The sequence below is a fragment of the Protopterus annectens genome, chromosome 4.part0, assembly GCF_019279795.1.
Source record: "Protopterus annectens isolate FY-2018-M chromosome 4.part0, PAN1.0, whole genome shotgun sequence".
Lineage (NCBI taxonomy): Eukaryota > Metazoa > Chordata > Ceratodontiformes > Protopteridae > Protopterus > Protopterus annectens.
The window spans coordinates 262430459-262456543 of NC_056733.1; the positions used below are offsets into that span (position 1 = coordinate 262430459).

The 26085-nt window shown below is 39.0% G+C and overlaps 1 protein-coding gene across 1 annotated transcript in view; it reads right to left on the minus strand.

Moving 5' to 3' along the window:
- LOC122800245 (smoothelin-like) overlaps positions 1-26085 on the minus strand; it is a gene marked incomplete in the record, with an annotated part of 1328624 nt that overhangs the window by 437922 nt on the left and 864617 nt on the right. The window contains 1 exon segment of the mRNA XM_044069736.1: positions 8629-8745. Within this exon segment, the coding sequence (XP_043925671.1) occupies positions 8629-8745 (117 nt within the window).

Consider the following 26085-nt stretch of genomic DNA (forward strand, 5'->3'; position numbering starts at 1 on the left):
CAAGAAGAGCGGTTTCAAAAAGAATGACAGGGTTAGAAGACACAGCATGCAGAGAAAAACGGATATCTTCTGCTGTACCTGAGAAACTGGAAGGAACAGACTGTATTAATTTTATGAAAGCACAAATAAGCAACTGGACTGGTTCTCCATAGCACGATTTGTTAACTGAAAGTGCACATAGAGTACATGCTCCAAACTTGGCCATGTATTAGTAAAAATGCAATCATAACAGCAGAAAGAGGTAATCCTGACAAAACTGTGGCAGAGGTGAAAAAATATTAAGACATGGACACAGCAGAGTGCTTGTAGAAAATGGTTATTCACTGTACACCAAACAGAAGACAGGCAAATTTGTCCCAGCAATCAGGAAAAATCGCGAGGCAGGTGTGAGATTCAAGCTGTCTCTATCCAGTTGTCTTCAGAATATTTTTCCCTGGAGGGTCAAATACATTTTTTATGAAAAACAGGCTAAGGAATACATAAAAATGTTTACATAACAAAAAAGTGAGCCAGAAAACAGAAGGGGACTCTGCTTCTCATTCTTCTTACAAAAGATTATAGAAAGGCTGCCAATGAAATATATTCCAATGTTCCAAAAGAAAATGCTTGAGAGATGGAGGGGAAAAAAGCACAGGCGTTGACTAGAAAAATCAAAAGTACCTTGGATTTGAACCAGAGTCTGGTGCTGGGAGATGAAAATGAACAGGAAGATGACCAGCAGCACTGAAATTAGTGCATAAATGGGAGATTGTAAAGTATCCATTATATTTGCGAAATATAGCTATGCAAGAAAAAGTGGCTGAGAAAGACTGAACTTCTGTTAACTTTGTTAAACTTGTGGGTGTACTGCAAAGCATATACCCCACTTTATGTCATTAATATTTAGGAGGACACTATAATGGAGAAAGGGACCAAGTAAAACAATTTTGTTCTTATTACCGTTTGTATAAACTATTTCACGATATAAACTGCATGTTATACACAGAAAAGCAGTTTTGTGTAATGTCTAGTCAGGGGTATTTTAAATGTGGAGGGAGTCTCTTAAGTGACTGTTGTGTGTGTTAAAGATATTAAAGTAAGCAAGTTTTTTTTCAATTGCTAGACACACATGCTTTATGTTAAAACAAGTGAAGAGATTTTGGACAAAAGCAAACAATGTTAATATGCTTTGATTTTGGGCTGGTGGGGTGTATAAGTGGACCGATTATATTATATGTACAATTAAGATATGTCTTATTTTTACAAAGGTAGATGTCTAGATTAATACCCTTGGCTCAAGCTATAAACAAGTGTTTCTTGTAAGCAAGTAGACTTGAAAAATAAGACAAAATGATGAAAGCAATGAAAAATGCCAGCTTCTTACATTTGCAAAGATATTAGCTTATTTTTCTTCCATTAGCAAATGTTTAGTGGGAGTCAAGACGTCTGCTGCTAAGACAGCTGTAACATTCTGTTCTGAGACTTACAAGGATTAAAAGATGACTACTTTTACATGGGGAAGCTGTCTACAGGTACAAGCAATAAATCTTGAAAGTTCACAGCATTCTTTGATGAGGGAAATCTAATATGTAAAGGTACAATGGCAAGCAGTTAACGTGAAAAATAAAAATGTAACCTGATGGGAAGTGTGTAAGAGATGGCCTCCTCTCTAGCAGCCTTAACACTTTAATTCATTTGACTGAACAGTATACAATTTGGCTTTATTTAAAGATAGCCAATGTACTTTTTCTTAGGGCTAAAAGTAATGTTTTCGTAAAGCATACAAGTTATTTTTCACATAGAAGGGGAACCGAGATAAGAAAAAAACAGGCAGCAATCAGTGTAAGTGGGAACACAGGCTGTAGCACATGCTTAAGCATGGGTAATCTAAATTTTAAATTAGATAATGCCTACATGTGCAGCTGTCAATTTGGGGCAACAGTCCCTATCTGGAAGGTTTATCTAAATTTGTTGAAGATATACATAGCTTTATGTGTTTGTTCTATGTTACTAGGGAATGGGATGTTTTGAAAATGTATTTAGTTTTCTGTTTGATGGTTTTCATTAAAACAAAAAGCATTGAAAAATGTGACATAGGTTCAATGAAGATGAGAAGAAAACTGTATAAAAGATCAGCCTCTAAACATCAATGTCTGCATGTAATATGAAAGTTGGAAAGACATGCTCATAAAAATTGACATATATAAAGATGGGAACAGCAGCTTTTTATCATAATGGCTATGCTATCCATACTGGAACATAAATGGCTCTACAGGTATAGACAAAAAGGAAAAGTTATTGAATCACATTAAGAAATGCAGAGTGCAAAGAGCAATGCTGCAGGAGACACATTTGGAAAGAAATGGGCATGTGAATGAAAAAGGACTTAAGGATGTATATTCAGCAGAATATCATGAACAAAAGAAAAAGGGGAATAATCATACTAACTGTTAGAAGAACTCCAATAATGATACAAAAGAAAAAAAAAACAATAGTAGCAGACTTGTAAAAGGCTATTGGCAATGGAGGAGGATAACACTGACATGCATTTATATTCCACCAGCAAATGTTATGGAGCTTAAGAAAATTTGAGAAATAATTAGCTTTCAGCGGGGAGCATTACTTATAGGTGGGCAGGGAACTTGACTTGCAATAGTGAGGATGTATAAGGGGGACCTAGAAGGGAAAATATAACAAAAGAAGGTAGATTTCTGAAGAAATTTATGTCAATATTTGTTATGGAAGATATGAATTCAGTAGTAGGAACTTTTCACCAAGGTACAATAACTGAACTAGACAAGACAGAAATTATATTTCATTTGAACATATGCATTTGATTGAAAGTTTCAATACACATCTAATAACAATTTTGGATAATGCATCAATAAAAACAAAGATACAAAAATGCATAGTAATGAAGTAAAAATGAGACATTGGCATTTTCCTATCTACCCATTAAAATGAGAGGAATTTAAGGAATGGGTAGTGGAAATTGTTTGAGAGTTATTAGGGAAGCTAGTAATCTCTTCAGAAGTTATACCTAGTGAGTAGGATAAAATGAAAATGAGAGTTTAAAAACAGGGTAAAATAAAAGAGAAAATTATATGGTTAAGAAAGTAATAGAAATTACTTACAGATGCTGACAAAGTTAAAGTATTACAGAATTATGGGAATCCCATGGAACAAGAAGAGGCACAAATGCAAAAAGCTAAACAGAAAATAAGGGAGTATCTGGATAATATACATGAATTTAGAAAGATTGCCGTTAAGCAACTTCTTCTTTCGGCTTTTCCCGGTTAGGGGTCGCCACAGCAGATCACCTGTCCGCTCATGATTGGTAGTGGAGTTTTACGGTGTTGAGTTGCCAGCCCAGCGCCCAACCTTCCACAGAAGGCACACACATGCACACGCTCATGCCTAGGGCCAATTTAGAGTGTCCAATCCATCTACAGCATGTCTTTGGGATGTGGGAGGAAACCCACACGACCACAGGGAGGGCATGCAGACTACACACAGAAGGCACCCCAACTATTTTTCGATAATTCCACAGCACAAAAACATTTAGCACAATGACAGAAAGCAGGAAGGGATTGTCGACAAACAGCGAGCTTATAACAATAAAAATAACCAGAGATCCTGTAGAGGTATTAGAGATACTTCAGACATTTTATGAAAATTTGTAGAAAGCAGTGACATGTGGAAATAAAGAAAGAACACAAATGGAAATATTTATGGAAGAATTGGCAATGCCAAGGTTAGAGGTAGATGAGGCTCAACAACTAAGTTAAGATGGGAGGTGATGAGCTAAAAATGGTGATGTATACTCAAATCTTCAAGAACATCTCCAGGAACACATGGCATTCCTGTGGAAGTTTGGAAGTTAGGAGGGAAGAAAGTGATAAAGATCTGGGTGAATTTATTTAACAGAGCTTTACAAGGAGGGGAGGCAGCTGTGGTGGCTGTATTACCTAAAGAGGGTAAAGACCCATCAGACCCAGTTTCATATAAACCCATTTCAACTTCAGACTATGATTACATCAAGTGTTTATGTCAATACTAGCTAAAAGAATGACAAGGGCTTTGCCATAATTGACAGAACTTGATCAATGTGGTTTTGTGGAGGGAAGGAAAACATTTGACAATGTTAATAGAACAGTGATGATCCAGAAGGAAGTAGAATGTAAGAAAATACAGCTGTTGCTAGTGGGTCTTGATGTAGCATTCAATAGAAAGAGCTGGGATTTTATGAGTAGGGCAATGGAAGCATTTGCATTCCCTGATACAATAGTATGTTAAATTAGGAAAGGACTGGAGGCAATAATTAAAGTGGGAGTGTTCCTCTCTGATAAATTGTGTTTGAACAGAGGAATCAGGCAGAGATGTCCTCTTTCCCCTTTGTTATTTGCTTTATATTTAGAGTCAAAGAAAATAAGGGCCTCAAATGCAAGGATATAATTGGTATGGTAATAAAGAAAACTTGGCTTTATTTGCAGATATTACTTTGTACGTGATAAATCTAGAAAAGTACATCTCAGCATTGTGGAACATTTTGAGGCAGTTTCAAGTCTTTTTGGGATATAAAATTAATGAAGATAAAGCAAAGGCTACAGCTGTAAATTATGTACCCACACATGAATTGGTTCAGAAATACCCATATTAGTGTGGGCACGATAAGATGAAGTATTTAGGGAGTATGAATTAAAATGACTTCTGTTACTGCAACTAAAGATACACGGGAAGAGACTAAATAAAATATAATACAAAAAATTAGAAACTGGAAGCTCTTGTTCATGGATATGGATAGTTCATAGGTTCAGAGGTGTGTATTAGGCTAATGGCCATGGAGTCTTTACAAGCCTAGCCCATAGGATTATCCTGGCATCGTGCCACCTGACCTTAGTTTCCAGTGCCTCTGTCAAGTAGAGCCACTGGTGTGATCCCCGGGATGAATTTTCTATTTCCCATCCACTCATCAAGATTTCTCTTTAAGAGGGCCAGTGAGGTGTTCTGTTTGACATGTATGGGAAGTCTATTCTATAGCATGGGCAGTCTCTTGAGTTATGAGCCTGTCCCTCCAGCATATTCTGTTGAACGTGGTAATGACGTTGAGGTCTCTGGAACGTGTGGTGTGGAGGGATTGGGATTTCTTTAGATGCAGCATTTCTAACAGAGCTGGTCAGACATGGCTTTATAAGTCAAGCAGGGATTGCCTCTAAGTAGGCGATATGAGACAGAGAATAGCTGGGGTTTTTTGAGTCTGTCCATATAAGACAAGTGAAGGCCTAGGATCCTCTGCGAGGTACTTTTGTGGCCTCTCCAGTTGTTGCTGGTGTCTAGTGAGGTACATGCCAAATGGGGCATTGTACTCGATGATTGGCCTAATGAGGGAAGAGTAGAGGGAGACAATGACCTCTTTCTTCCTGGATGCAAAACACTTAGCAATGAGAAGTGCCACACAGAAGGACTTTCTGACCGCAGTGGCAGTGTGGTGGTCAAAAGAGAGGTTGCTGTCAACCTGTGTTCCCAGATCTCTTATAACGCCTTTTGTGTTCAGCGGACTACCATCGATGTGGTAGTTCATGGGAACTGGGTTTTTCCCAAAGGAGATGACGACACATTTTTTTGGCATTAAGTTTAAGGCCATGGTTTTGACACCAGTCGTCGGTCTCAGTGAGGCCTTTCGGTAGGATGTCAACATCATTTGGGGAGTTAATAAGGGCTCCCAACTTGCAATGCTAATGAAACAAAAGCAGTGAAAATGTCATTAATCCCTTTAGTTTTATATAAGGGTCAGACATATTTTTGTCAACAGGAGAAGAAGTTGTGGAGAATAATGAAGATGTGAAAGAATTTATCTTGGAGGCAAAGAGAACAAGAGGTAAGTAGGCTAAGCTGATCCTTTCACTAGAACAAGGTGGTTTAGGATCATGGATATTTTAGAGATACACAGTTAAGGCTCATATACACAAATAACACAAACAAAAGGATAATGGAAAGGGATGATGATGAAGTGTGTGTGGGGGGGTTCAAAAAATAAAGAGAAGGATTTTGGATGCAGATTATTGAGGAGAATAACAAAAATATAGTGTATTATATTCATAGAGTAGCAGAAAATATTCTAAGAATTAAGCCAACATAAGAACGGACAAAGGAGATTTTGCCAATAGTAATGACTACAGGTAAAGGTGCAGAAAATAAGCAAGAGGGGGCTGGAATTTACTTTAGAAAACTGGCAAAGGGACCAAGGTATTGGAAGCAATTAGAGAAGGAAAGGTAACAGTGTGTGATGAGGCTAAAAAGACAACTGAACTGCAGGCCAGAGACTGCCTTCCTTAACAATGATTTATATCGTAGTATAAAAGCACAGAGAAAGAGATACTTCAAATACAGCTGGTTAAGAATTTGATTTTCTAGTAATTACTGTTTTGCAGCCACTAGAATTAAACTTTAAGCCATTCTATGTCTGAGCAATTCAGATCATATATTTCCAGCTCAAAAAAATAACTTACTTTGTTACACCCATTTTCTCACACAGTATTTCTAGCAAAGTACTCTGTGGGAGATTTTTTAAATCTGCCAACTCATTACACTCTAAAAACATGTGCTTCCAGTTACCTCTCTCTTCCCCATCACACCTCCAACATTTGCCATCTGCCTGAGAAAAAATTTCCTGCTCCCTTTCTCTTTACCTATACTCCTGACATCAATCCCTTACAGGGGGCAGAGTCTCTAGCCTGCAGTTCAAATGTCTTTTTGGCCTCTTCCCATTCTATTACCTTTCTCTCTAAAGTTTATCTATGTCTTAAGTGATAATTTAAACAATATTTAAAAAATGCATTACTGGGGCTGCAGTCAGGGCTCCATTATTTGTCTGCACCCATGGAGTCAGCTAAGAGAATTGATATTTAGTATTTACAAGCCTGTTGCTTTGCATTCTCATAGTTTGCGCAAGTAAATTACAATATTACAAGTTATTCAACATGCTGTTTGACCTTCAACAAGGATTTCAGCAAAGGGATGTCTTAGAGGACTCTCTTGGCACAAGTATTTGCATTCTCCAGTTTCTCCACTTTGAGGTGAACACACATCACCACATCATTGTGCATGCATTGAATGTAGGACTCCTCAAAATAATGGACAAGCTGTCCTGGAAAGACAAAGATATGCATTTATAAACCTGAAAAACCTATAGGGACATCTTTCTGTCAAGTGGATGGAATAATCATCCAAGCAAGGAAGGACACAAAGGTAACAACTACCCACCACAGAGGGCTCCCTTAAGTTATTAACTGATATGACAAGTGCTTATACATCTATCACATCATAAGCGGAGTGCCTCCTTCAGTGGGTAATGGCTTGGAATAGTCCCAAGCTGTATGAATGCACCTCTCAGTAAGGCAGGAGGCATAGAGGTCAAAAAAGCAGGGGCTCGGAAGGCTGATTTCTGAAGCACCAAGATGTCAAAGGAGTTCTGACTGCTGGAAATGCAGTCCAGGCAACAATGCTTGATAAAAGTATGAAAAGATAACCAAGGGGTCATGGCTCAAATCACATGCCCACAAGGATCGCATTCCAAAAATATCTGTGGTAGAATGAATTGCTAACTGCCCAAAGGCATTTAGTAAAGTAACAAGAAAGACATTCACATAACATTTGGTTAGTCATAGCCAGGCCCTTCTTACCCAGGGCAAAGGGGACGAAAACTACTCCATCCTCCATTATTTATTTATTTTTTTGGCCAAACTGTTAATTTAACAGTTTGGCAATTACATAACTTAATACACAATTACTTAACCATCCTAATCCAACATAATTTGTTCTGGAACCCAAGCTGATGTAACCACCCCCTTTCCCACCTACTAATAATAATGCCATAAACACAGCTATGCAAGTTTAGAGTTCTGCATTTGGAAGCAATTTTTAAAGTAATTTTAAAAAGTGTTCTTGTGCATAAAGGTACATGCAACTACTTTTTAACGCAAAACAACAAAGATCATTTCACCCCTTTGGACATGATCTTTAAGCAAAAGAAGTACCTCCATGAGATATAAACTATTTATCCATAAAAGACAGCGGGAAAGCTGTTCCATGAACAGAGATTAACATACATTTCAGAATCAGGTGAAGTCTAGTTCCAAATAAGTTTCCAGTCACACAGTACTATTGATATTTTCATCTTTCTTGTGTGATTATTAATGCCATCATTATGGAGTAATTTTTTTCCAAGACATTTGATAGTTAACTCTGCTATCCAGCTGAGATCTTGTAAAATGTTTTGCATTATTTTGTGTAATATCTAAATTTAATTCAACTGCATGTTGTCTATTTTAAAATGAATTGCTTTGTTTGCAGTTAGTACTTCATGATATAAACAAATTAACCATTCTCTATTATGTAACTTGTAAATGTAAAGTTCTTCTCCACGGGCCTCTGTTGAAAAGGGATCATGCATGGCCCAGTCTGGCTATCCCGGTAAACAAATGCAAATAAAGTATATATATATATATATATATATATATATATATATATATATATATATATATATATATATACACACACACACACACCTAGTAACCACGACACTATTCTACCATCAGTACTGATTATATACATTACATACAAACCTAATACATTTTTATTTAGGTTTACCTTTTCTGTCGAAGTATCTTGGCATGGATGGGAGTGGAGACAGCAGGGAGGCAAGACTGTGCTCACAGCCACCAAAGCGCAAATGTGGAAGTTCCTGTGTCGATCTACCAGACAAACCTAGCAATAAACATGCAATGTAAGCATAACAACATAGCACTGAAAAGGCAGCACTAACATAGCAAGTTAAAGAGTTTATGCAGAGCTTAACTGGCACAGCACATCATCAAACATAAAAGAGCTGAAGCCTGGGATGGTGAAAATTCAGTTGCAAGCAAGGTATGAGTGAGACATGTTAGCTAACCTAATTATGTAGGAAGCACTATGGAATATTCTAGCAAATCTGTTTAAGACAGTGCAGCACACAAATTTATATATATATATATATATATATATATATATATATATATATATATATATATATATATATATAAACAATGTTTCATAGCAGCAATATTACAGCAGAAACAGTCCAGATCTAAAGCTTGCAGCATACATCCTGCATGATCTCTGATGTAAACCCACACTAAGAGTTGGGGTCAGTTTCTGACATATACTGCATTACACAATGAAGTACTGAGACACAGCTTGTGGCAAAATGTAAACTATACAACACAAAGGGAAAGCCTGCGACACACAAAGACAGCACAAAATGCAGGCAAGTGCAACATACCTGAAGGGGATTATATGAAACGTTTAATGCTGCTATTAGAGTGATAAGAGGCATTAATGCTAAATGCACTGCCCAGGGCTGAGCCACCTACAAAAACAGCAGCTACAGTGCAACGATGGTTGATACATAATCAAGGCAACCAGGACCAAGAATGCTAGCCAAAAAATAAGTGGGTGACAATGGGCCACTTTTAAAAAGCCAAATCGGTCACATCCAGTCCTTTCTTGACAACCAATCATAGCAGAACATTACAAAACTGCACTGCTGCCAACACTAAGGACCACTGTTCATGTTCAGTCCTTTCATGACAGACGATCACAGCAGAACATTACTCATCAACTGTACTACCAAGACTGAAACTGGACATGTTCGATTCTTTCTTACAGCCCCAGTCCATGCCACCATCTCTTGCTCCTGTATTAAGGGTCTGTCAAGTGCTTACGGCATTAGATTCTCCTCCTACCACCCACCACCACATATATATGTACAGAGTAACTTGGCTCATCTTGAGAGAGAGAGGGAAAGAGGGAGAGGGAGAGAAACAGTATTATAACAAATTAGATCTACAAGCAAGGCTACATAACTGCAAGCCAGAAGCACAGACACACTCTTAACTGGATCAAATGCTAGGGATAAGTGTGACTGCTTCTGAACTCTCTCAAAATTCTTACTTTTAATACACCTTTATCATTTCGATTTTGACTAGCTTACAAGAAACCAGTTACCATGAATGTTCAAATATTAATAAATAGGTAGCAAAAAGTCACCTAAAGTCCCCCTTTAATATCATATCAATATGCCAGCCTTACATACACACCTCTCAACTGTCCAGATTTTTGCTTCATATTTTTGGTCTGCACTTCATAAAATTTGCGGTTTTCTGGTAAATCATTGAGGATTTAAGTCACTAAATAATGGCATGCATTTGAGCCTCAGACTTCATATCCTTCAGAAAATGCATGCAAACACAAATCTTGTTATTCCAGCAACTATCTAAGCTTATGAGAGCAATATGTAAAATGTGCCCTTATTTTTGAGCCTTTGCCCTCCCCACCCCACCATTATTTTTGGCTTTGTCCTGATTTCTTGCTGTAAGAGGTTGAGCGGTATGCCTATACATGACTTATGCTTGGTGAACCAGGCAACAGCTTCTAATAGGCAATTTTAATAAATTATAACAAATGCCATATATTTGATATTAACCCCATGGTGATTTTCATTGCGACAAGGGCATTAACCTCAAATTGCAAAGATCTAAACTTTAATAACACACCCCCCCCACACACACACACACACAAACACCAATAAACGCTTGCAAAGTGCTATCTATAATCATGTGTGTATAACAACAACTTTTTTTTTGCAATTTGGTAAGATCAGACAATATTTTATTGTGCAAAGATAACACAACCAATACTCAGTGTCCAATACTCAGCACTGTGACGGCTGTTTATTACAACACAGTAACCAGTGTTCAAAGCCAACCTCAAACTTTTTGTGAACAGCCAATTCTAGACTAGTAAAGAAATGTTCTGTCGAATTTGAAAAAAAAAAATCAAGGGATTCACATTGAATTGTAACACAATTCTAGAAGAAGAAAACCTGTTCCTTACATAAGGAAAGGCACTGCTCTTCGTGACAGAAATTAGTGTTTGTTGAAGATGGCTGCACATTCAATTACAGCTTAATTCTAGCACTCCCAGTGTGTAAACAGAAACTCAACAGAGAACGCCAGTAGACTTTTTGTGTTTATGGGTAAATTTCAGTAACTGGCTAGCAAGTGTATTGCCTGGATGCCAGGAAAAAAGAAATACAGAGCACCTGGAAAAAATGAGCTACAAAACGTTAGGAAGAAACTGGGGAAAGTTCTGCAGCAGTAAAAGAACAGAATTCATGCATCAGTTGCTTGTTCTATTGCAAAGAAAGGCAAGCACTGTGCAGGCTTCCTCCAAAGGATCCTTGGAGTAGAGTTTCCTGAGCTGACTATTCAGAGGAGAAGCAAAAAATGTATCAATGGAGTACCTCACATTATACCCAGGTTGTGCAATACTTGGTAAATCTTCCACTCGCTTTGGTTAAAGACCTACTTTGCTGATCTGCTAGGAAAATGTGGATAGAGGTAATGCAGATGACCTGCAGAGACATGCTCTGTTGCATGACTAAGATCCAGGCTATCATGGTTAGCCTGCATAGCTGCTAAGAATATGCCCCCCCTTTTTGTCAGTGTACTACATGACTATGGTGCTGTCATGTAGTACACTGACTACTAGGTTATCTTGAAAGTCTGAAGTAAATTAATCCTGTCCTACTATCTCTGTTTCCTGCAGGCTTTTGGGGTTTTGCAGTGGGTTCTACATTGTATGTACAATCAGGGGTTTGCATCCCTGGGGAAAAACAAAGGAAATCTCTAGACTTGCTATAACTAGTAAGTCCATCATCATAAATTCCTGTGGATGACCATGGTGACCTGTAACATCTTTTCTAGTGGAATGTGGCAACATTCCATAAACGTCTCGTACACCACTGGATTATCTTCAGGAGGATTTTGGCAAAGGGGACAATTCAAAGAAGGAATTCAGGAGACAGGTCTTTTTCTAAGGTGAGGATGGCCTGTTTCCTTGCTAACAAAGACGGCCTCAGGAAACGTCTTCCTGTGGGAACAACTGTAGAGATACCTAGATTGGATAGGAATGAGGTTCTATATTCCAGGGCTATTTCTAGCTTCTGTCCAGTGAGGGCTTCAGTCTAACAGTTGCCCAGGTAAAACTAAATATAGATATTGTGGATCTTATAATCAGGGATGTGAGATCGGTCACTGTTCATATCCAAAATGACCAAAAAGCCAACATCTCCAGTTTGGTATCAGGGTGAAATGAATAAAGCATATCACAACATAGCTCCTTAATCTCAAAACAGCTTGTAAGATACAATGCCAATACGTTAAATGATCAGGCTTGAAAATCTAGACCGACTCCACTGCTTTGCATTCTTAGCAGGAATACATTAACTCGACATTCGGGCTCATCTTCAACCACTCTTCCTCTATATGACAGAATCAAGCCAAATCTACGATCATAAACTGGACTAGCCTAGAGATTAGATTAAAAATAGAACCACAACCTCTTTTTACCTCTTTCCACTCATCAATCTATCATACCTAACCTGTGTTACTACACAGCAAAACAGAATAAGCAACAAGAAACTATCCATAACAATTATGATAAAAGGATGGATAAAAGCAACCTGACCCCCCCCCCCAGTTCTGCAGTAATAGCTTCATAATTTATATTGTCCAGTTTTGGCAACAATGCATCTAAAAGCATCCTCTCCATTTCCACTACATCTATTAACTCTTAAACCCCAACTTGTAATACCACTTTCATTTTTCAAACTTTGCAACTAGCCTTATCAAGAAACCTTTGCTGAAGTTGCAACATTGTATACTGGGCTATTGTTTTCTTACTGCCACATTTTGCAGATGGCTGAGCTGTCCACCATCACCATTAATACTATTCTGATAACCACTAAATACTTAAAAAAACATGTTCCAAAGATCTAGAAGGCAGCACTAACAATTCCTTCACATAAAAGCAGACAGTCCTTAAGCTTTAGTCAGTAATCATCTGCTCACAGACTTTCTGGATTCTCTTTGTAATATACAGAAAGAAAAAAAAAAAAAAAAAACATAATATTCCCAGTGTTCTGGTCACATCATTACGTAACCTGCTTTCTGAATCTTAACATGGTCTCTCTTCTGGTCATTTGAATGACTTAGCGCTCCCTAACAAAATCAAAATCATACCGAACGTAAGCATGGCAATGTTGTCAGTATGTTCCTTCTTGATGTGTCAAAAGTATTTGAAAATGATAACTAGCAGCTGCTCTGGCAACCATCAGGAATGCTGAAACCCGTGCTACATGGAGTCCCGAAAGGGGAGACTGAATGACAGAAGTAATGGACTTACACATACCAAGTTTGCAATGCCATTTCTCAAAATATTCCCTTTTCTCCAAGGTATGGTGATCGCTGACTTGGTATATATAAGTTCAGGAGATGTGGAGGCTTGCTCCCCATATGGGAGTGTGGGGGCTTACCCCACTTGCAAAAAGAAGTATAAAGGAAAAGAGCAGTTTTCAAGATTCACTCTTCTCCTGTGCTGTCAGTCTTCTTTTTTCGGCTTGCTGGCACTCAGCATTTCAAGTGCCGACATTTCAACAGAGAACCACTACTCCTAAGCAAAAAATCTGTTTCAGCTGTACCTACAAGGCAGAAATCAGGAGGATAGACGGTACAAGAGCACACCTACTCCCTTTGCCAGTCCTGCAGGTGTTCCACAGGGCCCCATACTTGGTCCACTTCTAGCACTAGTTTTGAAATGCGTGTGGAAACAGTGGTGCTGCCAGCTGGAGCAGTTCTGATGATGATTATATACTGCTTTGCTTGTCTTCTACCACAGTCTGCAGTGCAGTTAATGTCACAATATGGACTTAAATCTTTTAAAGCCTGGTTGTCCGTCTTCTCTGTCAGTTCCTTACCTGCTTATTATTTCCATTATCACTACTGGGACAGCACCTACATCATCGACGGGGCTAATCTTCTGCAGACACTCAACAGCAAAGGTGCCAGAATGGTGTGTAGTAAGACCATTGAAGAGCCCATGGCATATGTGGCATCACATAACGTCTCTGTGCTATAGAAGCACTTCTTCCATTTGGAAAACAGCATGAAGACATAACCACCTCCACAAAACTGTCTCTATGCTACAGAAAGTATCTTTTCCATTTGGAAGCAGGCTTTTTTTATACTTAATTTTTTTGGTCTCCATGACACTGCAGCTTGGCCAGAATACTGATGGAAAATATAATGAACTTTTTAAAGTACCAAACTGTAAGACAGACTGCGTAACAGAGTTTACAATCCTCATATAAATCGGAGTCAGCAGAGTGTAGCTGCAAAAAGGTGCCTGTGTCATCAGATACTGAAAAGGTTAGAGGCATTGTGCAGTATGAACACCTCCTCTAATCTAAGCCAGTAAAATCATCATGGCTGTAGTTGCATGTTTAGAAGAATCCTAAGGGGACAGAAGACATAGAACATATTAAGCTTCCTCTTTGGCACAAAGATGTGCAACATTACAGTAGCAATATAAAGTAATGAGCATGTTTGCAGATGGCCAGCTGTATCTCTGAAATTCCCTCTCTCCCCTGAACTGCAAGTTAATAACTCTTTATAGTTACTCAAGACGATCCTGTGCAACTCAAGAATTTTGCCAGGAACCTGCTCTTGGAAGCGAATGACTGTGAGATGTATTCATACAAAAACAGAAGAAAATGCTTATGCCATGAATATTTATAAATCTATTGTGACTGACAGACATGTAGAACCTTAGCCACAACTCTCTTGTGGGAACAAGAGTGGGCTACTTTCCTTTGAACAGATCATTTGCACCAGTACCAGGTACAGACTTGCAGTTACTCATTCAATCATCAAAGCTGGCCTTGAACGTTATCAGTGAGGAACATTGATATGCAGGGGGTAGTCTTCCAAGGGTGGGGGAATGTGCTGGGTAAGAAATTTAGCAGGCCATCAAGTACTGCTAACCTGACAACAGAAGTATAGCACTTTGAAATGGATATTTATTAGATTGTTTATATTAGAGAAGAGGAGAAAAGGTCATAAAGCACAGTATCTTTAATTGCACAAAATACTAAGCAAAGGTCACCCCTCAAGAGCCTATACAACGTAAGGTGGAGGGACAGGAGTTGTTCTGTATACATCGTTTTTTGCCCCTTGTGCTTGCTGACTATCAAGCCTCCCCAAATACACTCATGTCCTTTCATTCCCCCATACTAGGAACTTCCCTGATACAGTAAAGAGGTGAGAGTCATAAGGAGGGGATGTCATACAGGCAACCATGATGGTTGCTTATGATATCACTAGCATTCTGCAAATGACAGCATTTTTTTTGGCCCTAGTCTCACCTTTCGTGGCTGGCATGAACACCTGCATCATCTCAGGGCCTGCTATGCCCTTCCATCCACATATCTGCAGTCCTCCATACTAACTAACAACAGCTACCATCACTACTTTGGAAGTACCATGACCACATCTCCCTGGTTCATGGCTACTGTCATGCAAGCCTCTGCTTACAGTGGAGCGGTTTAGCCAACTAGAAACCACCTTTTCTCCACAGAACTGGCGAGCCAGCTACAACGATTCGCTCCCATCCTTCCCCACCCAGCTCTGCTACTGCCAGTGATGCTACTCGAACTAGGTTTAGCTGGACTGTTGTCAGGATTTCAGCCCTCTGCACCAGAGAGCAGGACAAGGAGAGGGATATTAATCTGTCTTGATAGCTTAAGCAGTTAAAACAAAAGATAGTTTTAGTAATCAATCTTTGGAATATTCCATGTTATACAAGGTGCTTAAACAGGTACATTCCCATGGAGGTAAAGTATTCAATGATGTGTCTAATAAGGGATAGATATAGTGGAATACGGATATCTTTTGGTCCAGATGAGATACCCCGACAGACAAAACCTGCCGATAAGGACTTTTTAACCTCAATGGAGATACTGTGATCAATGGAGAGCTCACCATCTATGCAGGTACTCAGATCCTTAATAAGAAGGTTCAGTTTTGATTGGTGTACAGCAAAGTGACAAGTGGAAGGGCAAGTCAACCCCATGATGTAGCAGGATAAAGTCCTGACTACAGCCGAGGTGACTCAGCTTTGATTAGTGCCTTGGGAGTCCGAGGTGCTGGCAGGGAAGGACAGTTGTTCCCATCCTTGGGGGGGGGTGGCATTCACTTGGAAGCTTCTCATGTCTGACCCCTGGTGGAGGCTGGGAACACACGGGGGGGGGGGATGACCATACAGCAGAAGGGTGGAGAACCCTGACTGAGTTGCAGCAGAGATGGGATGATATGCCAACATGTCCGCATTTTTCTGTCCATCCCTCAGAAGTCAACAGGTCAGTGGGTGTGGAAATAGGTGGTAGGACACAAGTAGAATGACAGAAGTAGAACTCTCACACAGCAGCAATGTGATGTGATCCTAGGGCACACTGAACTTCAACTCTAATCGGATTGAATCTGGGGTTGCTAGGAGGGGGGAAGACAGACCCGATAACTGAGGAGAAGTACAACGATCTGTTGATAGTAAGTTGTGCAGGATAAAAAAAGATAAGAGAGGGGGTATGGGCTTTACTGTAAATAACTACGCTGCACTTCTTGCCATTTATAGTGAGCCCATGGCTAACACATCAAGCAATAATCTGATCCAGGCTGGATAGCAAGGGGACAAAGTGGAGAAGCAAACCGATGTGGGGGGTGTCTGTGTGAAGTTGGAGCTACATTTACCTGTAAGGATATTAGCTAGTGTTTTAGGGATAGCATAGGATATATCATTGGAGATGAGTTCAGATTAGAACAGACTATTATTTCACAGTTCCCTAATGCAGCTGAAGAAAGCCTTGTGGTTATAGTTGGCACTGGCAGTTACTGTGATGCTGCAGCTGGCTTTGCATTCCCTAATGGTTTGCCTAAAGATTTTGTTTAATTCTTTCTGATTACTTCTATACTGAGAAAGTTTTTTTTAATGGAAACGTCAACTTTGTTTAATATAAAGCATATGAGACTTCCACCATACAGGCTTACTTGGACAGCCTCTTCCATATTTATTCACAAGACAGTAAAATACAAGGAATATTCTGAAGTAAGGGTGGCACCTTGAAATTAATTTTGTTTGTTGGAATGTGCCAGTTGTATCTGTCTAGGATACTGGTAAGAAGCAATACGTTGTCATTTGAATAATCATGAAATATGACAGAGTTTGTTTGGGAGAGGACACTCGTAGTAAGAATGAAGGTTAAAGCTAAACAGCATTCTGACATCAAGTTTCAGTAACTATACAAATATGGATGCCAGAATGAAGGTTAAAGCTAAACAGCATTCTGACATCAAGTTTCAGTAACTATACAAATATGGATGCCTTCAAAAACGAGGAGGGCCTGAAGTTCAGACATGCTACTGTTTAAGCTTGTAGCACTGAGCAATGCAGCCTTAAGATTGTTTGGGTTGAAATTTCCAAGATGGGGATGCTAATGAGTTTAATTTTGCACAAAAACGGTACTATGGGGAAAGCAAAAGTATTAAAACTGTGCAACAACATGTGCAGACAATCCCTTAAAAAGCAGAATGATCTGTTGACTGGTCTCAGTAAGACATATGCTAGATCCCCTTAGAATGACACCAGTTAAAAAGCTAATCATTGAAGCCACTGATTTTTTTTTTCTTTGAACTTAGGCATCCCTTCTTTGTGAGTGCAGAATACTGCTCTACACAAGTGGTTTAGCTTACTTGGAGATGTAGGTGATGCAGAATTTGGCTGCATCTCATTGCACTTTTCTTCAAGACACAGCACTTAAAAATCATTCAACCTCCACATGGGCAACAACAAGGTCATACTCGTATTTTGGGCAGTGAAGGATCCTGTGGGTTTTTGCAATGTTCCTAATTCTAGCACCATAGACACAACTGAACATTACCCTTGCATCATCCAGTCTGTCAAGCATAGTGCCAGTATGTTTGCCAATGGAATCACTTGTAACAAGGACTTCATGATTTGTAGCAGGCCAGTGTGACAGTAAAGGCTCAAATGTGCAATCTTGGTGATTTACTGTTACAGGTATGTGAAGATATGGTGTGGAGGTGGAGTTTTGGAGATAGACACTAATTCATCCCTAGATAGGTGAGGTTTTCTATATAGTTGTCTGTGGAGATTAGGTTGAAATGCATTTCACTTCATCATCATGGGTAGGTGAAGTGGTACGGTGTTTGTTGACAATGCTTGATGCAGAGATGTGCCTCCAAACCAAGAAGGCAATTACATTGCTCACAGACTATCTTAGCGATATCTAGATGCAGGAGATTGTAAGTGAAGATAAAGTCGTCCCTACACTTCCCCAGTAAGTCTAGTGCTAGCAGACTGGTTCAGGTGAGAGGTAAGGGTAGCATGTGACTCCACATAATGATACATATAGGGGGTTAAATGCTGTATTAAAGAAGTGGCACTTAGATAATGTGCAATTTTACAGAATGGAGTTATGAAGGAGCTGGATAACTGCATAGGCAAGAAGTATTTGACCACTATAAGAAATAAGAGTACAGTGGGGGTAAGGCTACTAATACAATTGGCTGACAGTGTAATTAACATTATTTTGAACACTAGTTACATTAGTTTGATTTAAAAATAGCAACAGAGATTGGCAACAGCAATCATCAGCCACAACAGAAGAACAGAAACTAGCAATTAGAAATCCAGCAAAAAAAAAACTGTGCTATTTAAAGTTCAAGATAGCCTAGGAGCAGAATAAAAACAACAATAAATGGTGGAACATCAGCAGGTGCAGTAAAATAAAAGATGGTTGCTCTGTTGGTTGCAGTTTGTGTGAAGTGCCATTGATATGGGATGTATAAAATAATACCTAATCAGGTGAAAGATGAAAATAGGATCAATAGTCGGAAGGCATTTCCACTCCGCAGGTCACGACAAGAAACAATTGAAGATACATTTCTCACTGGACTGAGCAGATGGATATTCCACAATTAGATAGCGGATCAAAGATGTTACAAACATACACAAAACACAGTTAAGAGTCCAAAACAAACGCTAGTTTTACAATCTTAGCCTTGCAATGTAAATGTGTGTAAGGAGATTGTTCTGGGTGGCACAGATCTCATAAAGGCAAAGTGGGAGTTTCCTGGCACTAGGGAGGTAGCATTTGACAGCTGACAAGAGACAGAAGACTAGCATCAATGCAGCAAAACATAAGTTTGTTGGCTATTTGTCTGACTTACAGAATGCTGGGCAGTGAGCAGCTTGGCTAAAAAGAATGCCAGTTTGCACAACCATCCAAGTTTAAAATCCAGGTGGCCTCAAGCAAATATGGGAGCCAGTTAATCAAAGAAGGTTCAAGTGGAATCCATCTCTCTAATTTACTCAGAATAAAGCTCGACTTTTTTCTCACAAACAGCAAGGTTAGCATACACTACAGGGAGTTCCAAGCAGACGACTCTGAGATGTGCAGTGTAGTCTCGGATGTAAACTGCTGCAGAAGTGTTAATTTATCTAATCTGCAAACTACGGCAGCTGTCTTAATGCTGCATCCCCATCTCTGCAGAAATCCCAAATTGCATTAAAGGCCCCAATCATTTTAGATTCTGTCATTTAGTGTACTAACTGATTCCAACTTTCAATCATTCCCTCTGTTAAAAAAGTAAAATTACTTTTGTATTTTCTTATATCAAAAATAGGTAGGGTTTCTGTCGCTCATCCCTCTCTAACATAGATAAGCAGGCAGGGTATTTCACTTAGATGCTTTAATACATAGAAACACATCAGGATGGATAGCGGCATCATAAAATATAAACAAACCGGTTAACAAATAGACCATACATACGTACATGCTTACATCTCAACAGCTTACTACAAAATGACGGTCAGACTTCCACATGCTCAGTATTTATACACTTGTGCAAGCCCTTGGGTAGCTTCTTAAAGGTACATACACACACACTGATCTACATCCTCCCTCTTAAAAAGATTGCCCTTGGTAAAAACAACAATAGAGTTAGACATGCATTATTATAGACATTAGACACAAACAATGCTCATGTCCAAGTTGCCGTGTATCTGTTACATGGTCTGGAGATATGACCGGATCTCAAACAACTCTCATCAGGAACTTCTGTATTAGTCACAGCAATGGGAATATTCCCTGGAACTTCCGCTGGAATTGGCTATGCTCTGTGGTACAGGCTCGGATACATGTCTCAAATGTTTCCGATCCCACCTAAACTCTGTTCCTTGCGATTCCACAATGTAGGATCTCAGCTCTGGGCAAATTTTCTTCATGACACAAAACCGATCATAACCTTTGGACATTTGCATCCTTAACACTAATGGAATGAGTGGTTTCCTGGTCATATTGCAGTAGGACTTCTGGGTTAAACACTTCTTCAACAGATTAGCTTTCACCGATCTGTTGTTCTTGACACATGGAACCAACAAGTGACTACTGATTGGTAATGTGGTTCTGGTTGGTCTCGACAGAAGTCTCTGAGCAGGTGAGCCAAGATGTTTACCACAAGGAATGTTTCTGAGATTCAGGAAAACATCACTACTGTCTCACATTTTGACTTCTCATTTAACTGTTTCGCACTTTGAACTGCACATTCTGCCAAACCATTTGACAGCGGATACTCAGGGCTACTAGTGACATGAATAATGTCCCATTCTTCGTCAAATCTTTTGAACTGTTGGCTTGTAAACTGTGTGCCACTGTCAGAAATAACTGTGCGGACTACTATGGACTGAAAAATGATGCTTCATCTTAGTAATGACAGTACTGAATGCTAGATTAGGAAGTAGGTCAATCTCAAAATAATTGGAGTAAGAGTCTACTAACACCAATTAATATTGACCATTCCACGCAAAAATATCAGTGACTACTGTCGACCAAGATAGTTCAGGAATCTGGTTTAGCTGAAGTGGTTCCATCTGTTGATGTGGCTTTGTACTATTACACAAGGAACAAGGTAAATTTGCTCTCTCAATGTCTTGTTACATAGAAGGCCAAAATACTAATTCTCTTGCCCTTCTCATTTGGTAGGGGCAACTCCTGGGTGACCACAAAGCAAGACAGTAATGTACTCTTGTTGCAAAAACTTTGGAACAATCACTTTTTGGACCTTTCATAATTGTACCTTTGTCAGACAAAATCTCATATCTGTATGGAAAATAAGGTTGCACTTCTTGGGGTAAGCTAGATTGTTTTGATGGCCATCCTTGATTGATAAAATGGTTGAGCATCTGTAAAACTGGATCTGTGGCTGTGTGACCTCTCAGCTCATCAAGACATTTGGAAGAAAAATTTCTCACTTCCAAAACTTCAAAATCAAGGTTCTTATTCTCATGCTGTTCTGTGGTGTTTCTGGGCGATCTGGATAATATACCAGCAAGATAAAGAAGTTTGCCTTTCTTGTAGATAACAGTGAAATTATACTTTTGCAATCTCAACATCATACGTTACAATCTGGCTGGAGCGGAACGCATAGGTTTTCTCAAGACAGTAACTAGAGGTTGGTGTTTTTCAATCTGGATAGGTATACCATAAACATAATCGTGGAACTTCGAACATGCAAACACGACTGTCAAAAGCACTTTATCTGAGCATACTGCATTTCAGTTTGGGTAAGAGCTCTTGATGCATAGGCAACAGGTTGCCCCTCTTGTAGAATGACTGCACCAAGACCAAATTTCAAAGCATCACATGAAAGAGTAACTGGCTTGTGAACATCATAGTATCTGAGAGTTGGTGGACTGGCAATTCTCTGTTTCAGGATATCAAAAGCTCTTTGGTGTTGCTCTAACCAAAACCAGGATACATCTTTACGTGTCAGCTCTCTAAGCGGTGCTGAAAGTTGGCTCAAGTCTAGAATGAACTTGCCTAGGTAGCTAACCATACGTTGCAGAGCTTGAAAATTGCCTGGAGCTGGCATCTCGAGAATAGCTATTTGCTTAGAAGGGTCTGGTCGTAGGCCTGAACTGGTGAATAAATAACCAAAATAAGTAACATCTTGTAGCCTGAATTTGCATTTCTGTGGATTGAGCTTAAGATTCAATTGACATGCCCTTTCCAGAACTTTTCTGAGGTTTCTGTCATGCTCAGCTTCACCATTACCTCCTACTAGTATGTCTACTATGATTGCACAAGGATACCCAAAAAAAAGTTGCTCCACTGCACGCTGAAAGACTTCACTTGCAGAATTTATCCCAAATGGCATTCTCAAAAATCTATACCTGCAAAATGGAGTACTGAAAGTAGTGAGCAAAGACGATTTCTTGTCAAGCTAAATTTGCCAAAATGAGCTCTTTGCATCTAAGACAGAAAAAACAGTGGTATTTGGCATAAGAGCAGTGACTTCTTCGACTGTGCGCATTGGATGATGAGGTCTTTTTAGTGCTTTGTTCAAATCTTGTGTATCAATACATATTCTGATGTCATCTAAGCTTTTCTTATGCGCTCCCAGCATGGAAGACAAACATTCAGTTGGTTCTGCAACTGGACAAATCACACCATGTCGCACCATTTTATCTAGCTTGGCTTTGACTCTGTTCTGCATGGCTATTGGAACTTTTTGAGCTGGCCTGATAACTGGACTGACATCTGGATCTAACTTAATGGAGTACACAATTGGAAGCTTCCCTAGTTTGTCTTCAGAGAGATCAGCATAGGTAGAAAAAAATGTACTGTGTGAAATTAGAGTAGTGGTCTTTTAAGCTAACATGATGGATTTCCTTGTGAAATGAAAGCAGTCCCATTTACAAACTGTCTCGGAGCCTTAATAATGACTGGACGCGCCCATTGACCACATAAAACAACAAGTCATAGCTTCTCCCAGCAGAGTAACATGAAAGCATCACTGAGCCTTCAGTGTGAATTTCTTCACATCCATAAGCAGCAAGCTTCGCACACCTTGCCAAATCAAGCCTTTCACCATGACACACACTAGCAAATGTTTCTGCTGACATAACATTGCACTCAGACTTGTGTCAACTTTGAGCTCTATGGGTTTGCCATTAATCCGAACAGTGCAAAATACTTCATTCTTTGCCCTTAAATCTACTGCATTGACTATTTCATAAAGCACTGACACACGATCAACATAAACTATAGGGTTGCAGCTCTCTAATTGATAAACTTGTTTCTTAAAATGCTCCGTTTCAATAAAAGAATGCGGGCTTTTTGATTTACAAAACCTTTTGAAAGGATTCCATTTAGTACATTTGTGGCACTGTTGACCAAAAGCTAAACATTTCTCCCTTTTAGATTCATGATTTCCACCACACTTACAACAGTTGGCAATGAAACTGGATTGCAGCCCATGCTTTGAGTTTGCTGACTCATTCTTATGCTTCACTGAGACTGTGCGAACTCTGGAATTTGCTAGAAAGCTCTGGGGTTTACCAGGGAGTGCTGCAGTGGCTACAATTGCTTCCATTTGCTTGGGCCTATTTCTTTTAACCACGTGCTGTGTACTATCAACATGACTTTTGTCACTGTGCCTTCTAGAGCTATTCTCATGTGTAAGCATATCTGTGTGCTTTTCTGTGAGCTTGTATATCTGACAAATCTCAATAGCCTTATTCAAAGATAAATCACTGTCACAAAGCAAAACCTCTCACAGCATCATCTTTAATGCCAAACACAAGTCTATCCTTTATCAACCCATCCCTTAAATCACCAAATCTGCATGTTTTAACTTTGTTTCTCAAGTCAGTTATACATGCTGCAAAAGTTTCACCAGGCTTTTGATCCCTTGTATAAAATAAGTGCCTTTTCATTGTAACAACTGTCTGGAGGTTACACATTCTCCAAATTTACGTTTTAAGCACTTAGGGTCCTCCCTAGACTCAGCCTATACAACAGTATGACGGTTTCCCCCTCTCCTGCATAAACAGTAGGTGCATACACAAATGAATTCTCCCTTTCAATAGCTTCTGACCCAGCTAAATTAAGCAGAATAAATGCCTCTGTATGGTCATCTTTATCAGAAAATGCAGCCTGTATGAAAATGTCATACTTCTGCTCAAACACTCTCCAGTTCTCTGCAATATTACTGTCAAACACAAGTGCACTGCTGCATTTAAGAACTCCATCAGCCTTGCCCACAAAGTGTGCACACACACTAAAAATATGGCCCTTACAGTTATGCATGAACAGACTGTTCTTTGAGCTTGTGATAACATTTAAATGCACAATAAACTCTTTGAAACGCTGTACTTTGCAAAATATGCTCTATAATAACTGTATTTTGCAAAGTAACTTTACTGTAATACTGTATAAACATGCGAACACTTCATACACTTCTGATAACCCTGAAATCTAACTAATACGAAAAATACGTGCTTAGCGAAAATGCGGTCATTTCCTCCTATTTTATTCATTTTATGTAATTTGGTCTTTATTTCAAACATTTTTCATAGTAATTTGAATATTTTTATCAATATTGGACATATCAATTTATGCAAAGATTGTTTAGAGCGTTCTGTATGCCTCATTTCATATTTTGCGAATAAGAAATAGTTTTGAGTAAGTTTCAATACCTGAAATTTGTTTCCAATCTGTTTTTCAAATTATACACGCAGTAGGGATGATTCACTGTTGTACATTCCTCCACTAACAAACCAGGTGCCCCTCAGATTCAAATGGAAGAAACTGGAACTCTTTCTGGCAATGAATCGTTTTGGCCATTATTCTTCTAACATCATGTTCCTTTAGACATGCCGCTTCTTCTAACACCATGTCCCTTTAGACATGCTGCTTCTGACACCATGTCGCTCATCCCTCTCTAACATAGATGACAAGCAGGTGGGGTATTTTGTTTAGATGCTTTAATACATGGAAACACAACAGGATGGATAGCAGCATCATAAAATATAAATAAACTGGTTAACAAACAGACCTTGCATACATACATGCTTACATCTCAACAGCTTACAACAAAATGGCTGTCAGACTTGCAAATGCTCAGTATTTATACACTTGTGCATGCCCTTGGATAGCTTCTTAAAGGTACACACACACACTGATCTACAGTTTCCTTCCTTTTTTTCTTGGAAAATCCCATCATTTCTTCCTTTTAATACCTTAAGTAGTTATATCAAGGCTTCCAGTTTCTTTCTCTAAAATGGAAAAAGGTCAGGATCCTCTAGCCTTTCCTATTCTGTCATGTCCTCTGTACTGCTTACCATCCAAGTTACTTAGATTTGTACCCTTCTCTAACAATGTTGTCATCTTTCCCTGAAAAGCTTCTAGAACTGTGTACTCCACTCTATGGCCTAACCATTGCCTAATAAATGGAAGTTATCACTTTCCTATCCTTCCATTCCACTCCCACCCCACCCCCATTTTATACAAGCAATATCAAATTAGTAGTTATTTTGGCCAAATCAATCACAGTACCCACCTAACTACATTTAATGTGGAGGGCCATACAAAATTCCAGACCTTACAAAATTTTTGCTACTCCAAAAATATGATGAACTTTGATGTTAACTGCTTCAATCAAAAAATGGGGGTCCTCTCACAAAGGAGCAGCTTGCCATGCAAATTAAAAATACCATTAAAATATGACACAAAGCTGTGAAGCGAAAGAAACCAATTTTAATAACCAATAAAACATGACAAAAAAGCTGAAAAGGAAAATAAAGCAATTTTAATAAAACAGAAAAAAAAATCACAGTAAAAGAGTTTCATCCAATTGGACTTCCTCAGACTATGAGCAATCACCGTGTATAGAGTCAGTGTCAAATGACCCAATACAACCACATAATACACTCATAGCCAGCAGCAAAAAGCTTACATCTTTTTAAATAAACTTTAAAATTCTCCATTTGATATCTGGAAAGTTGCAGGTATCTACTCTATTAAACCCTCCACACTATTGCCTTTATAGACAGGTATCACAGAATAAACGACTGAAAATATGGATCCTTGAAAATGTGTACAAATATGAGAATGCCTAAATAATGCATTGTTTGCATTCTTAGTTCAAACAGCTTATTCATGTTCATGTTCATAAATTATGTTGTTGCTGTCTGCCTGCAACCCTGCCAATGTAACAAGCAGGTCAGAAACCTTAACATTCAGCACAATCCTTTCCTTTTATACACACAAAAATTCTTCAAGAACTAATACAATGACTGCATTGACCATTT